This window comes from Haliotis rufescens, unplaced genomic scaffold, assembly GCF_023055435.1.
Source record: "Haliotis rufescens isolate VD_foot unplaced genomic scaffold, xgHalRufe1.0.p SCAF_20, whole genome shotgun sequence".
Classification (NCBI taxonomy): domain Eukaryota; kingdom Metazoa; phylum Mollusca; class Gastropoda; order Lepetellida; family Haliotidae; genus Haliotis; species Haliotis rufescens.
The window spans coordinates 15,323,018-15,336,570 of record NW_025963891.1 but is presented as its reverse complement, the minus strand read 5'-3'; the positions used below and the strand labels follow the sequence as shown (position 1 = coordinate 15,336,570).

Below are 13,553 nucleotides of genomic sequence, written 5' to 3'. Positions count from 1 at the left end.
GAGGTGGAATCTAATTGTCCCATAGGAGGGGCTTAGAAGGGACATGACTCGTAATAACAACTGGTGGCGCTACAATCGAGCCCTGGAATTCCAGCCTAGTTCGGCAAGGTTGGAAACTGAACTTTCAAAGTCAGTTAACGCCCTTGCCTCGGGAAGATGGATGTGACTGGCTTCATAAGGCAATCAACAGTAGTGGTGTCAGTCATCTAGGGAGATAGATAAAAAAATACAATGCTCCTTCCTTGTTATGTCTATATGTCAGGGACATAGCTTTGACCCAAGGAAAGTTAATTCAATAAATCAGGATCAGGCAATTGCATCATTATCTCTTTAAAGCAGGGATTCAGAAATCGGTCTGTGCGCCGGACTTGTCCGATTGTGACTGCAAAATGTCCGATTTGAAATAGTGCAAACCGGACATTGTAAAATTCGGTCAACATCAATCACCACGGGCACACTGACCTACATCACAATAGGTTGAAATTGTATATATTAGACTAAATTAAAGTTTCAAGTTTGTTTTTGAATGCAAAGTTTGTGAATTACGATGACTTGGAACATTTTATTGAAATTGTTTGCAAAGATATTTTACAATCTCATTAAAATCAGATCTTAGTTTTCGCTGCCGCTAAACAAAGATCTGAGGACATCCCATTATGGGTCGCGTCAGAACGACCTTTAGCGAATTTTGACCGACCAATGAAATGACTGACAAGAAATCAAAATCAGCCAATCAGAAGGCAGCTTTCTTGAGCTTTACGACACTAGTTTCAAACTGGCGACTACGCTTCGAAACATATTTTGACATATTCTCAATTAAAAAAATTAAAACTGATTAGAAGAACATTCTGGAATGGTTTATAGATGGCCTAGGTTGCATGATTAGTAAACACATTCCAACTGTCACTTTCATGATCTGGTAAGCGACGCTCTGATTCGTTGGATGAAAGGTCGTTCTGACGTGACCCTTATTGCGATGTCCTCAGATCTTTGTTTAGCATAGCGAGAACTAAGATCTGATTTTAATGAGATTGAGATATTTTACGATACGAGATAACTTTTGCAAAGTAACGTATTTGCACATAATCAAGCTAAGTGTTACTATAGGTCAACTGTGACTACGTACCTTATGGACAGAAGCCCCTAGACTGGACAGCGTACTGACACAGTCAATGTCCACCTTCCTGCTGTATGTCTGACCACAGATCAGGAAGCGGCTGCAAAGTACAAGGTGTGACACTTACTTGTGTGCAGTACTGTACACATACATCGCTGGGTGCTGACATTCATTGCAAATATAATATACTTCCACAAGTTTGTAATCACGCTCCCATCTTTAGCCTGACAATATAGCCCAGATGGCTACTGTACTTCCTGTGTACATTAAGACAAATCAACATTTGTTGTACTGCTTGCGTGATTGAAAGGGCTTGTAAATGTATCATGTCATCCTATTGGATATTACACGTTTACACCATTAACACTGATATTACACTTTTACATATTGTTACACCACCAACACTGACATTACACTTAGGAGATAAACCTACTGTGTTTTCAATGTAGAGCTAGGTTACCTGTAGATTTAACCCTGCTAAATTGAATTTGGAACCGAACGCGCAGCATGAGGTTTCAATTGTTAAGCTTAGCGCGGTTAAATCTACAGGTAACCTAGCTCTACATTGTAGATTTCTGTCGTGCTTTCTGCACAAAATGTATTGCCACACATCCTTTGAATATTTTAGTAACCGCACCTTTGACTTTTGTAACCTGTAATTGTAGATATAATTATTAAAACATGCCTACCGACAATGACTGAAAATAGAACTATTCTATGAATATTAGCTTCCGCGGTGGTGCGGCCGTCAAACCAGCTGTTTCAATCAGAGGGGGCTTATTGTGATTTAAAGCCTCTGAATGACCAAACAGAATCAAGTAAATTTCAAATTCATGGTTGAATATTACATATTGTTACACCACCAACACTGATATTACACTATTACAAATTGTTACACCACCAACACTGAGATAACACTGTTACATATTGTTACACCGCTAACATTGATTTTACACTGTTACATATTGTTACACCACCAACACAGATATTACACTGTTACATATTGTTACACTACAAACACTGATTTTACACTGTAACATATTGTTACACTTATAACACTAATATTACACGGTTACATATTGTTACACCAGCAACACTGACATTACACTGTTACATATTGTTACACCACTAACACTGATACTACACTGTTACATATTGTCACATAACCAGCATGGATATTACACTGTTACATATTGTTACACTACAAACACTGATATTACACTGTAACATATTGTTACACTTATAACACTAATATTACACTGTTACATATTGTTACACCAGTAACACTGATCTCACACTGTTACATATTTTTACACTACTAACACTAATATTACACTGTTACATATTGTTACACCAGTAACACTGATCTCACACTGTTACATATTGTTACACCACTAACACTAATATTACACTGTTACATGTTGGTACAACACTAACACTAATACTACACTGTAACATATTGTTACACCACTAACACTAATATTACACTGTTACATATTGTTACACCACTAACACTAATATTACACTGTAACATATTGTTACACCACTAACACTAATATTACACTGTAACATATTGTTACACCACTAACACTAATATTACACTGTTACATATTGTTACACCACTAACACTAATATTACACTGTAACATATTGTTACACCACTAACACGAATATTACACTGTTACATATTGTTACACCACTAACACGAATATTACACTGTTACATATTTTTACACTACTAACACTAATATTACACTGTTACACATTGGTACAACACTGATATTTTACTGTTACATATTGTTACACAACAAACACAGATATTACACTGTTACATAATGTTACACAACAAACACAGATATTACACTACTACATATTGTTACACCACTAATACTAATATTACACTGTTACATATTATACAGTTGCAAGTGTAAGTATGATGAAACTGTTAACACAACATGAGTGATGAGATTTACTACCTGGTAAAACCTGCTGCCTGTGTTACCAAGTCATCAAGTTGGGTCACCTGTGAAATAAGCAGTATGATCATGTAGAAAACTCTCTCTTCGTGTGTTTCCATTCATTGTGTGTCTGTATTAGATAAAAGTATAAGAATATATGCAAGAATGTAGTAGGATGAAACGATACATCGGTGCACCCGTGCATCGTGAGTTTTCATAGGACAATACGATAGACGATACTACTTCAATCTCCGAATCCCCTAGGGTTCTCTCTGCTGTTCTGACATTATCTGTACAGATTTGTGTTATTTTGTTTGTTGTTTAACGCCGCACTCAGAGATATTCCAGCCATATGACGGCGGTCTGTAAATAATCGAGTCTGGACCAGACAATCCAGTGATTGACATCATGAGCATTGATCCACACGATTGGGAACGATGACATGCATCAACCAAGTCAGCGAGCCTGACCACCCGATCCCGATCCTTACGACAAGCAGTCGCATTTCACAGCAAGCATGGGTTGGTGAAGACCTATTCTTCCTGGATCTTCACGGGTAGTCTGTACAGAGAAAGACATGATACAGAGAAAGGCATGATACAGAGAAAGGCATGATACAGAGACAGGCATGATATGGTCACACCCCTGGTTCCAGACTGTCCCAAAGGGTCCACATGAGAAGATTGGTGACATGGGGTTTAACATTGCATTCAAGAATACTGCACTTAGTAACATGCTTACACAGCACTAGTCTTGACTAATGGTTTTATGCAATCTGAGCCCACTGAGGTACCATGCCACAGTCTTAACATGGATGCCCCACTCAGACACAGTACACTGACCCCGACCAAACCAGTCCTTGTTTTATCCCCTAAATGCTCAAGCGCCAGGCAGGGTAACAAGTATTCCTTTCAGCATGTTTTAGTATGATGTGACCAGTGATCAAACAATGACCTTCCGACTTCCAGGCAGACACTCTATCCACTAAAAACCATTGAGGCGGTGTCAACATGAGAGATTTTGTCTAGGTCTTCATTTCTTTCTGTTAAAGAGTGTGTGTTACACATTGCTTCTTCGTTTGACATGCTCCCATTGTGTATTTCACTCCTGACCCCATCCAATCATGTATTTTCAGTCTAATTTGTTTTTATATTTCTGCAAAGATTTTATCAATTTATTCACGTTTGGTTTCTATGTTTGCTTCACATTGATAACACTGTTGTACAAACCTTACTCTCATCTCCATCGAACAGCGCAAGAAAGCTAGCCTGTGTGCCCGTGGTGCCCTTGACCCCTCTGAATCGAAGGTCACTGAGTGCACGCTGGAGGTTGCGGAGATCCATGAGTAGATCCTGTATCCACAGACACGCCCGTTTCCCCACGGTTGTCAACTGTGCAGGTCTGATGACAGGGTCACAAAGGATTAAACAGCTTCAAGGATATTTACTCTTAACTGGACTTTTAGTGAAACTATCAAGCAGTGAATAGTTTGCTATATGCCCCCATGTAAAGTGTGAATTTAGCATGGATCATGACAAGTCAATTTCCCGAGGCAAGGGAGTTACCTGACTATAAAAGTCCAGTTTCCACCCTTGCCGAACTAAGCTGGAATTTCCCGGCTCTATTGTAGCGCCACCAGTGGCTATTATGAGTTATGTCCCTTCTATGTCCCTCCTATTGACCAATCAGATTCAATCACTCCTATCACTTGTTTTTGCTTCAAACAAAATGGTGGTGCCCAGTCAAGACAATATGATTGATAATCAAAGATCTATATTGTAAAATGGGTCCTACCTCACAAAATGCATCAAATCACTGGAGCACCTTGATTATATAACATGAAAAGATTTGCAAAACATCTGTTGACGCCCAGTTTGAGGTACCGGTACATATGCTTTGCAAATCCTGCAGTCGACCGAAATCTGCATGCTGAAATCCATGTTGTTTACGAACCGGATGTCTAATTCGTTACACAATTTTGATTGTGCAAGGGTGGGAATGGGGTGTTTATAGTCAGTTAACACCCTTGCCTCGGGAAGATATGTGAGTGAGTTGGGTTTAATGCCGCTTTTAACACTATTCCAGTTATATCGCGGCGTGTCAGCTTAATGTAGGAGGAAAGCCCGAAGTGATGCAGGTCTCAGACGTTTACCACTTCTGTGAAACCCACAAGCACGGGTATGGTGCTGACAAACCTAGAAACATAATCGGGGCGAACCGGGATTCGAACCCACAAGGGACGCAACTCTGCACTGCGAATCGCGGCGCCTTAGACGACTGGGCCACCCGTACCCCCTCGGGAAGATATGACAGGTGCACCTGGCACAAGAAAACTCACACCAACACTCATTTCTTTTCATTTGAAAAGTTACATTAAATAATAACTATTTTAGAAACACCTATCTTAGATAAAATAAAGAGATCTTAACACACTGAAGTGGACATCCTAAAATAAAATTTGCTTGAGTGTGTTGGAACATTTAGAATGTTTTCAAAATGAAAACCCTGCTTTGTTATAGCTAGGGACATATTGATGCAAATAGGACTCGAAAAGATTGCACATACATTACACCTCTTAAAATATTACTTGTAAAACAAATGGATAACCTAGTCAGAAAAGACAGCCAATCTAGTTGTGACAGTACTAAGTGATTGCTGTGCCAACGCGTTTACAAATATACTTATATAAGTGATCGCTGTGCCACCGTGTTTACAAATATACTTATATAAGTGGTCGCTGTGCCACCGCGTTTACAAATATACTTACTGAAGATGGGTATAACCCAGGCATGGCAGGGCTTTGTGTTCCCTTGCAAACTTTGACAGTCTCTCAATACATCGAGCAAGCTGACAACAAATAGGTTTATAGTACTGAAACTAATGACACAGCTGTAGTAATAATATTTACTTATTTGTCAAGTCCATCTGCTGAAGTATTATAATCTATCATATGTGTTTTATATCGTTTTTTATCATATTTAAAATTTTGTTAGATAAATTGAACAGAAATATGTGCACATACCTTTGGGAGGAGGATTTTGAAACCATCCCTAATGGCTATCAAATCCTGAAATAGCATACAATACATAACATGTTAAATGATCATATGAAGTTTATCATAGGCATTTTTTTCAAAATCATGTCAAAACACTTACCATCTTCGACATAATAAGCGCCCAGGGGTCTCTCAAAATTAGAAATAGGGGTCTCTTATTAGAATATGATTTTGGTGAAAGAGTTGAAAGATCGTAAATTTCGTGGTTTTACTGGTTTATGCTGATAGCCTGAAATGATACAAAAGAAAAGTCTGTGCGCATTATACACAGATATATTTTTCCAGAATTTAATTGTCCGTGATTTAGGGTGCATATAACACACAAGTGCATATTATACACGAATAAATAAGTCTTGTGTACATTGATCAATCGGAAGGGGTGCTAATTGCAATTGTTCACTAGCCAAAATATCAGCAAATATCCTCGTGAGGTGGGCGCATATTAGAGCGGGGCGCTTATTACGTTGAATATGGTAACCCTTATAATGTACATTTTTATGTGAACTCTCCACTTGAATCAAGCAATCATATACACACAGTAATCATGGTAGTGTTTGTATGATTGTTGTTTAACACCGTACAAAGCAATATTCCAGCTATATAATCTGGATCAGACAATCCAGTGACTGACGTCATGAGCATCAATCTACACATTTGGGATATGACATGCATCTACCAAATCAGTAAGCCTGACCACCCAATCCCGTTATTCGCCACTAACTGGTTGCTGAAGACCAATTATAACCCAAACCGTGGCATTGAAACATGGCTACCGTCCATAGTTACCCAGGACACAGGCAAACAAAGGGTTGGTTGTTGGTTGTTTTGTTGTTTAACGCCGCACTCAGCAATATTCCAGCTATATGACGGCGGTCTGTAAATAATCGAGTCTGGACAAGACAATCCAGTGATTGATATCATGAGCATCGGTCCACGCAATTGGGATTGATGACATGCATCAACCAAGTCAGCAAGCCTGACCACCCGATCCCTTTAGTGGCCTCTTACAACAAGCATAGTCGCCTTTTACAGCAAGCATGGGTTGATGAAGACCTATTCTACCCCGGATTTTCACGGGTCGGCAAACAAAGGGTAAACGTCATTGCTCACAGTATTGTCTCCCACATAGGCCGAGGTGGCCCCGAGGTGTATGATTGGAGCTGATTTAGGGCAGCAAGCAGCAAAAGTGTGGACATGAGCCATGACATCGTGGCGGACTCGTTTCTCCTGCTCCGCAGCCATATCAAAGTCAATATTCTCCAGGTTACTCCCCATCTCGGAGAGCTGCTCATCGGTGATGTTCAAACCAAGTTGCTGGAAAACAACACAATTAAATATAAAATCTCACAATATAACACAAATAATCAAATACTGAGAATATTTAGCATAAAGATGAAGATGAGATAAACACATTGTCATGGAAGGTAATACATTTCACAACATGGATCCCAGATGATATAATTCAACTTTTGAAAGAATGTATACTCCAGATACAGAACCTATCTCCAAACGCCTGTCTCTTCCATGGTATTGAATACTATTGATCCTGTTTCTGGATCTTTCTACATGAATGAACTAAAATCACAATCTGTCACTTCAAAATAAATGTACTGCATTATTTATCCAGGTCACACTTCCTCTGTGACAGGCCTGTTTACAATTTTTTTATTGGAATAACATTGCTATTATCTCCACAGTGGAATGTTTTGTGAATTTAAAAAAAATTTAAATGATAAATATTAACTGAATGTTGATACTTTGTTTCATATATATTTTGTAACAAACTATGAAGAAAAATCAGTCAAGAATGCATATCATAATAATATACATTTAAAAGCCATGGTTCCCACTGGTCACTGTATCATAATAGCCTTGCTTAAAAATATATGACACCATTCGCTCCACCGCGACGCGAACTACCTCCCACTACATTCTTGATGGTGGATTTATCGCTGCATGGAGTTTTACTAGCGCCGTTATGTGCAGCTTCCGTCGTGAGCAAGTCTACATATTAAATGCTACATATTTAAATGGCGTCTCTTCTGTTTGGGTTTCGCCAAATAAATTTAGCAAATCAACATTGATAGCTGCGATTGTAAACATTAACTGACAAGGTATTACACTTAGATAAACTTTCATTGTCAAAGAATAATACTGAAAAATAGTGAAATGAGCGGGATGTGGACGAGGCCAGTAAATATTTCATTCACCTGTTCAGCTTTAGCTAACCACAACCACAGCTGTCTCCAAGTTGAAAATTTCTTTTTGTCACTAAAGTTATACACCATTTCCTGACTGGCATATCTTGAAACAAGCGGGGTGTTGTACTTGAGATGAACATCGGAAACATGCTTGGTGGCCGCCATGTTTGTTCTAGACTGCCTTCAAGTCTTTCGACTAATATTTGTTTGAAGATGGTCAAATTTACCCAGGAGCGAAATGTGGGTCTAAATTAATTTCTAAATTGATCCAAATCGTTGAAACGTCACTTTCTTTGCCTTATGTTTTATTTATCAAACCAAAACAAAATGATAAAAATATATACTACGTGCGTTTGATTATTAAAATTTGAGTGACCTAAGTCAACTGATTTTACGGGTTTACCACATCTCTGGCAACCAGGGTTGATTAGATTGAAACCTGAGCTAACCAGTGTTCATCATCATAGGGCACTACCTGACACAGAACAACCATTTGAAACCCAGGACATGGTATCAAATGGTGTCGGGGGGAGAGGCGCTGAAAGGGATTAAGAAGTGTTTTATTGCCCGACAAAGCTGCCATTGTACCTTTTACTTTAGCCTGTCACACGTACCCTGAAACAAATATATCCAATACAGCCCATGCAAGTCTATACTATTTGGCAAGTCTAGTTTACTGCAGTATCTCTGGGCTCCTATTTATTATATTTAACAACCATAATTTAACAAATAGTTTCTTCTGTAAAATATGTTCAATTCAGAGACTAGATGTTAGTCCACCTTTCCTCATAATATATGTACATCGACAAGAAAATTCGCGAATAACGCTTAGAAGGCCAAATAGAGATGCAAAACCAATTTAACGTCGGAGTTTCATTATTGGTACTAAAGTATTCATACCATAAATCGAAAGCATAATTTTCATGACCATATCAGAATATATTATAATATTATAAATGCCTAGTTAAATATGTTTATTGAAATGTATTTATTCATGATTGAATCAAAGACGCCTATATTAACGTGAGTAGTCGGAACAAGCCAAATGCGAAAAAAAACCATACCGTATTTCCTCTCTTAGACGCCGGCCTGTAATAGAAGCCGGGTCAATTGTTCAGTGCAAAAAATAGAAGCCGGGCCTCTAATTGACGCCGGTCGATCAATTGATACAACGGGACATTCGTGGTCATAGTGAAATGGGGGTATTAATAGAAGCCGGGGACTCTAATTGACGCCGGGTCAAAGGCTTGTCCGAAATAAATAGAAGCCAGGGCGTCTAATAGAGGAAATACGGTATGTCATGTCAGACTGTGAAATGAACTTCCACCAATGACTGGACAAAGCGTCAGTCCCAATTAACGTGTTAGATTTAATAAATATTATTGAAAAACAACTTCTTCTTTCTGCTAACACAATTGTTGTGATGTATATGAATCTAGCAATTAATGATAACAAGGCTTAGATCTAGACACTAAATGGGCTACACGGACGAGCGCATTTGATCCCACAAGTCTCTGATAGGCTTTTAGAAGTCGGAAGGGCATTTGACCTTTAAGGATAAGTTTATTATTGTTTGTAACTTTGTACGTTAATCCTAACTTCTAGTATACCCTGTGTATGAGTATGTAATCACATATTATATAGGCTTGTCCGAAATAAATAGAAGCCAGGGCGTCTAATAGAGGAAATACGGTATGTCATGTCAGACTGTGAAATGAACTTCCACCAATGACTGGACAAAGCGTCAGTCCCAATTAACGTGTTAGATTTAATAAATATTATTGAAAAACAACTTCTTCTTTCTGCTAACACAATTGTTGTGATGTATATGAATCTAGCAATTAATGATAACAAGGCTTAGATCTAGACACTAAATGGGCTACACGGACGAGCGCATTTGATCCCACAAGTCTCTGATAGGCTTTTAGAAGTCGGAAGGGCATTTGACCTTTAAGGATAAGTTTATTATTGTTTGTAACTTTGTACGTTAATCCTAACTTCTAGTATACCCTGTGTATGAGTATGTAATCACATATTATATAGACCCGTGAAGATCCGGGGTAGAATAGGTCTTCAGGAACCCATTTTGAAATAAAAGGCAACTATGCTTGTCGTAAGAGGCGACTAACGGGATCGGGTGGTCAGGCTCGCTGACTTGGTTGATGCATGTCTTCGCATCCCAATTGCGTGGATCGATGCTCATGATTTCAATCACTGGATTATCTGGTCCAGACTCGATTATTTACACATACAGACCGCCGTCATATTGCTAGAATATTGCGGAGTGCGGCGTCGAGCAACAAACAAACAAAACATATGATTATATTATGATTATATATAATTATGTAATCACTCTTGAAAATCACAACAACCGGTTGAGTTAATGATACGACCCGTGAAAATCCGGGATAGAATAGGTCTTCAAAAAGCCATGCTTGCCGTAAAAGATGACTATGCTGGTCGTAAGAGGCAACTAACCGTAACGGGATCGGGTGGTCAGGCTCGCTGACTTGGTTGATGCAATTGCGTGGATCGATACTGATGACATCAATTTCTGGATTATCTGATCCAGACTAGATTATTTACAGAACGCCGTCATATAGCTGGAATATTGCTGAGTGCGGCGTTAAACAACAAACAAAGAAACAAAGCTTATGATGCATCTCATCTTTGGTCTTCTGTACGTTCTCTCTCTCTTTAATGCCCCATTCATGCAAAACGTTACAATTACAAGGGGTTATCATGACCACGGCCCTGGTATATACCGATAACGAGCATGTTGTTTTGAAACCTCAGTGTTTAGATCATGGGGATTATGGGTTACAACAGGTCCCCAGCAACCTGTGCTGGTGTCCATTTACGTTTTACTCATGGAATTAGATGATGTTGGAGATATTAATTGGGTTTCATTTGTGCGAACTATCCTATTCCAGTCTGGATTTAGACAAGTCTGGATTTCCCACGATGTCGAAAATAAAGATCTATCCCCGTGTCTTTTTAAACAGAGATGTAAAGACATTTACCAACATGAGTGGTACATCGATATTAGGGAGTCCAATTCCTTAACGTACTATTCGAATTTCAAGCTTCAAATCATGTCAGAGAGATATCTGGTAGCAATAACACCATTAAACTTACGCCGATCATTACGAAAACTTTGATTTTATTCTTATGATTTGTTTATCAGAGCTGCCAGATTTCTATAAATCCCTGAAAAGAAAGAAAGAAAAAAAACATGCTTATACCGTAACCATGTCACAGGAGACGAACATCACGCCTTAAAGATTTGCCTGGAATAAATTAAAGTAAAATAAGAATTAAATATTTACCCTAGTACTGTAAAATGAGGCCTTATGAAAAGGTTATGAAAGTCTTCTATTTACGCTATCTCTAATATTACATTAATTATTTCGCAAAAGAACAGTTCGTTTATGAACAAATATTATATTATGGTTTTGTTACTAGTACAGCATATATTAAGTTGTGGTAATTGTAACATTTACGCTTTACTTTAAACATGTACTTTTGGTATTTTGGCCACATATACGAATAAACTCACTCGTCACGCTTGTCTCCCTGTGGGGATTCTCCCGGGGTGACTTAATGAATGGGGTGGTCAGGCACGGCGACTTGATTGATAGCGTGTCATCGCGACCCCTCAGCGTGGATCGTTAATTTTTCACAATATCAATCACTGAATTGCCTGCTGCAGACTTGATTATTTACAGGCCGCCGTCATATATTGCTGGAATTTTGCACAAAGTGCTTCGTAAAACAACATACAAACAAACCTAAACAACAATCAGCCAGTCATGTCAAACACTGGGAGTCTGTAATGACATTCGTTTCATCCATGATGGTGTGACGCGGTTGGAGCAGAGGTCTCAGCCGATGCAGAGTTGCGTCCCTTAGCTGTATACGCTAGGAATTGCTGATCGTGGGTTCGAATCCCGGAGTATGCTTTTTGGATTCACAAACGTGATACACATCTACGATCTGCACCATATTGGGTTTGTGAGTGATCTCACGTATGTCAGAGTGCCTTAAACAGACTCCATTAACGCGATCATAGTCGTAGTTACGTTGGTCGTATAATGCTACAATATTATTGCTTGCCCAAGATTCTTTCGGCAGGGAAAACCCTATTATATATAAAACAGATTAGGTTAGAATTATTGTTGGACTTGTGGCATAGGAGGCGACAATACCGAATCGGGTGGTCATCAGGCTCAGTGTGGTTAAATTGGCCCAGATTTTATTATGTACTGTTTACTGTTATATATTGCTGGTTTATTGCTTATTTCGGTGTTAAACAACAAGAAACACTAGTCAACTCCGGGTGCTGATCAGGGAGACTCCTTTACAGAAAAGGTGGTGTAGCCTACTAAGCCCAGTGGTTAAAGCGTTCACTCATCAGGCGGAAGACACCGTTCGATACCCCACATGCAATGTGTAAAGCCCATTTCGGGGTGGGTGACTTGCTTGTTTAATTGTATGACATCATAACTTGACAGTGGTGTGACAATCACTGGATTATCTGGTCCAGACACGATTATTAACAGGATGCTGTTAGCTGGAATATTGCTACCTGCTAACCAACCAACCAACCAAACAGTTGTGAAGGCATACAAACATAATTGTACCATAATATATTCATCTGGGGTACTTAGGACTTACTGTTCATAATTATATATGTTCTGCCCTTCAACATAGCTATATGGTGTTCCTGATCAGGTATTCAGTTTTGTCAGTCATATTAATACGTCCCACGTTTCATTATAGATTTTACAACTTCCAGTGTCTAAACTATAAGACCCCTTACCATATATGATTCTGTTGGTGGAAGGGTAACAGCTATTTATTTATGACATTACCATTTACATACACCTGAGTAATTATATGGTAGCTTGTAACTGTAAGTATACTGTATTAATATACTATATTGTAGATGTGCTCACAACTCAGACGGAAACAGATTACAAGATCAAGAATCTCCCCGTCACCCATAAACCATATTAGTTCTGGGCATTAGAACATAATTACCAGTGAACTAGCAAGATTTACCTAGTATGTTTTCCAGAGTGTATGAATGAGTCATTGTGATCCGTTAACAATTGCTGATATCCCGCTGTATCCAGCCGACCATGAGAATGTGTTGTACCTCGTTGTGCAAGTATCCATTTTGTTACTGCTAAATAAATGAATAGTCTTGATTCTCAGGAAC

At 38.8% G+C, this 13,553-nt stretch overlaps 1 protein-coding gene across 1 annotated transcript in view; it reads right to left on the bottom strand.

Annotated features, from left to right (window-relative positions):
• The window catches only part of LOC124132355 (adenylosuccinate lyase-like), a 32,044-nt gene extending 23,533 nt beyond the window's left edge, over window positions 1-8,511 (bottom strand). Inside the window, exons 1-7 of the mRNA XM_046496245.2 lie at window positions 8,339-8,511; window positions 7,239-7,442; window positions 6,096-6,140; window positions 5,841-5,920; window positions 4,303-4,474; window positions 3,092-3,138; window positions 1,127-1,217 (exon numbers count right to left, since the gene is read on the bottom strand). Of these exons, the coding sequence (XP_046352201.1) occupies window positions 1,127-1,217; window positions 3,092-3,138; window positions 4,303-4,474; window positions 5,841-5,920; window positions 6,096-6,140; window positions 7,239-7,442; window positions 8,339-8,494 (795 nt within the window). The 5' untranslated portion in view covers window positions 8,495-8,511. The remainder of the gene's footprint in view (window positions 1-1,126; window positions 1,218-3,091; window positions 3,139-4,302; window positions 4,475-5,840; window positions 5,921-6,095; window positions 6,141-7,238; window positions 7,443-8,338) is intronic.
• Window positions 8,512-13,553: the final 5,042 nt, after the last annotated feature.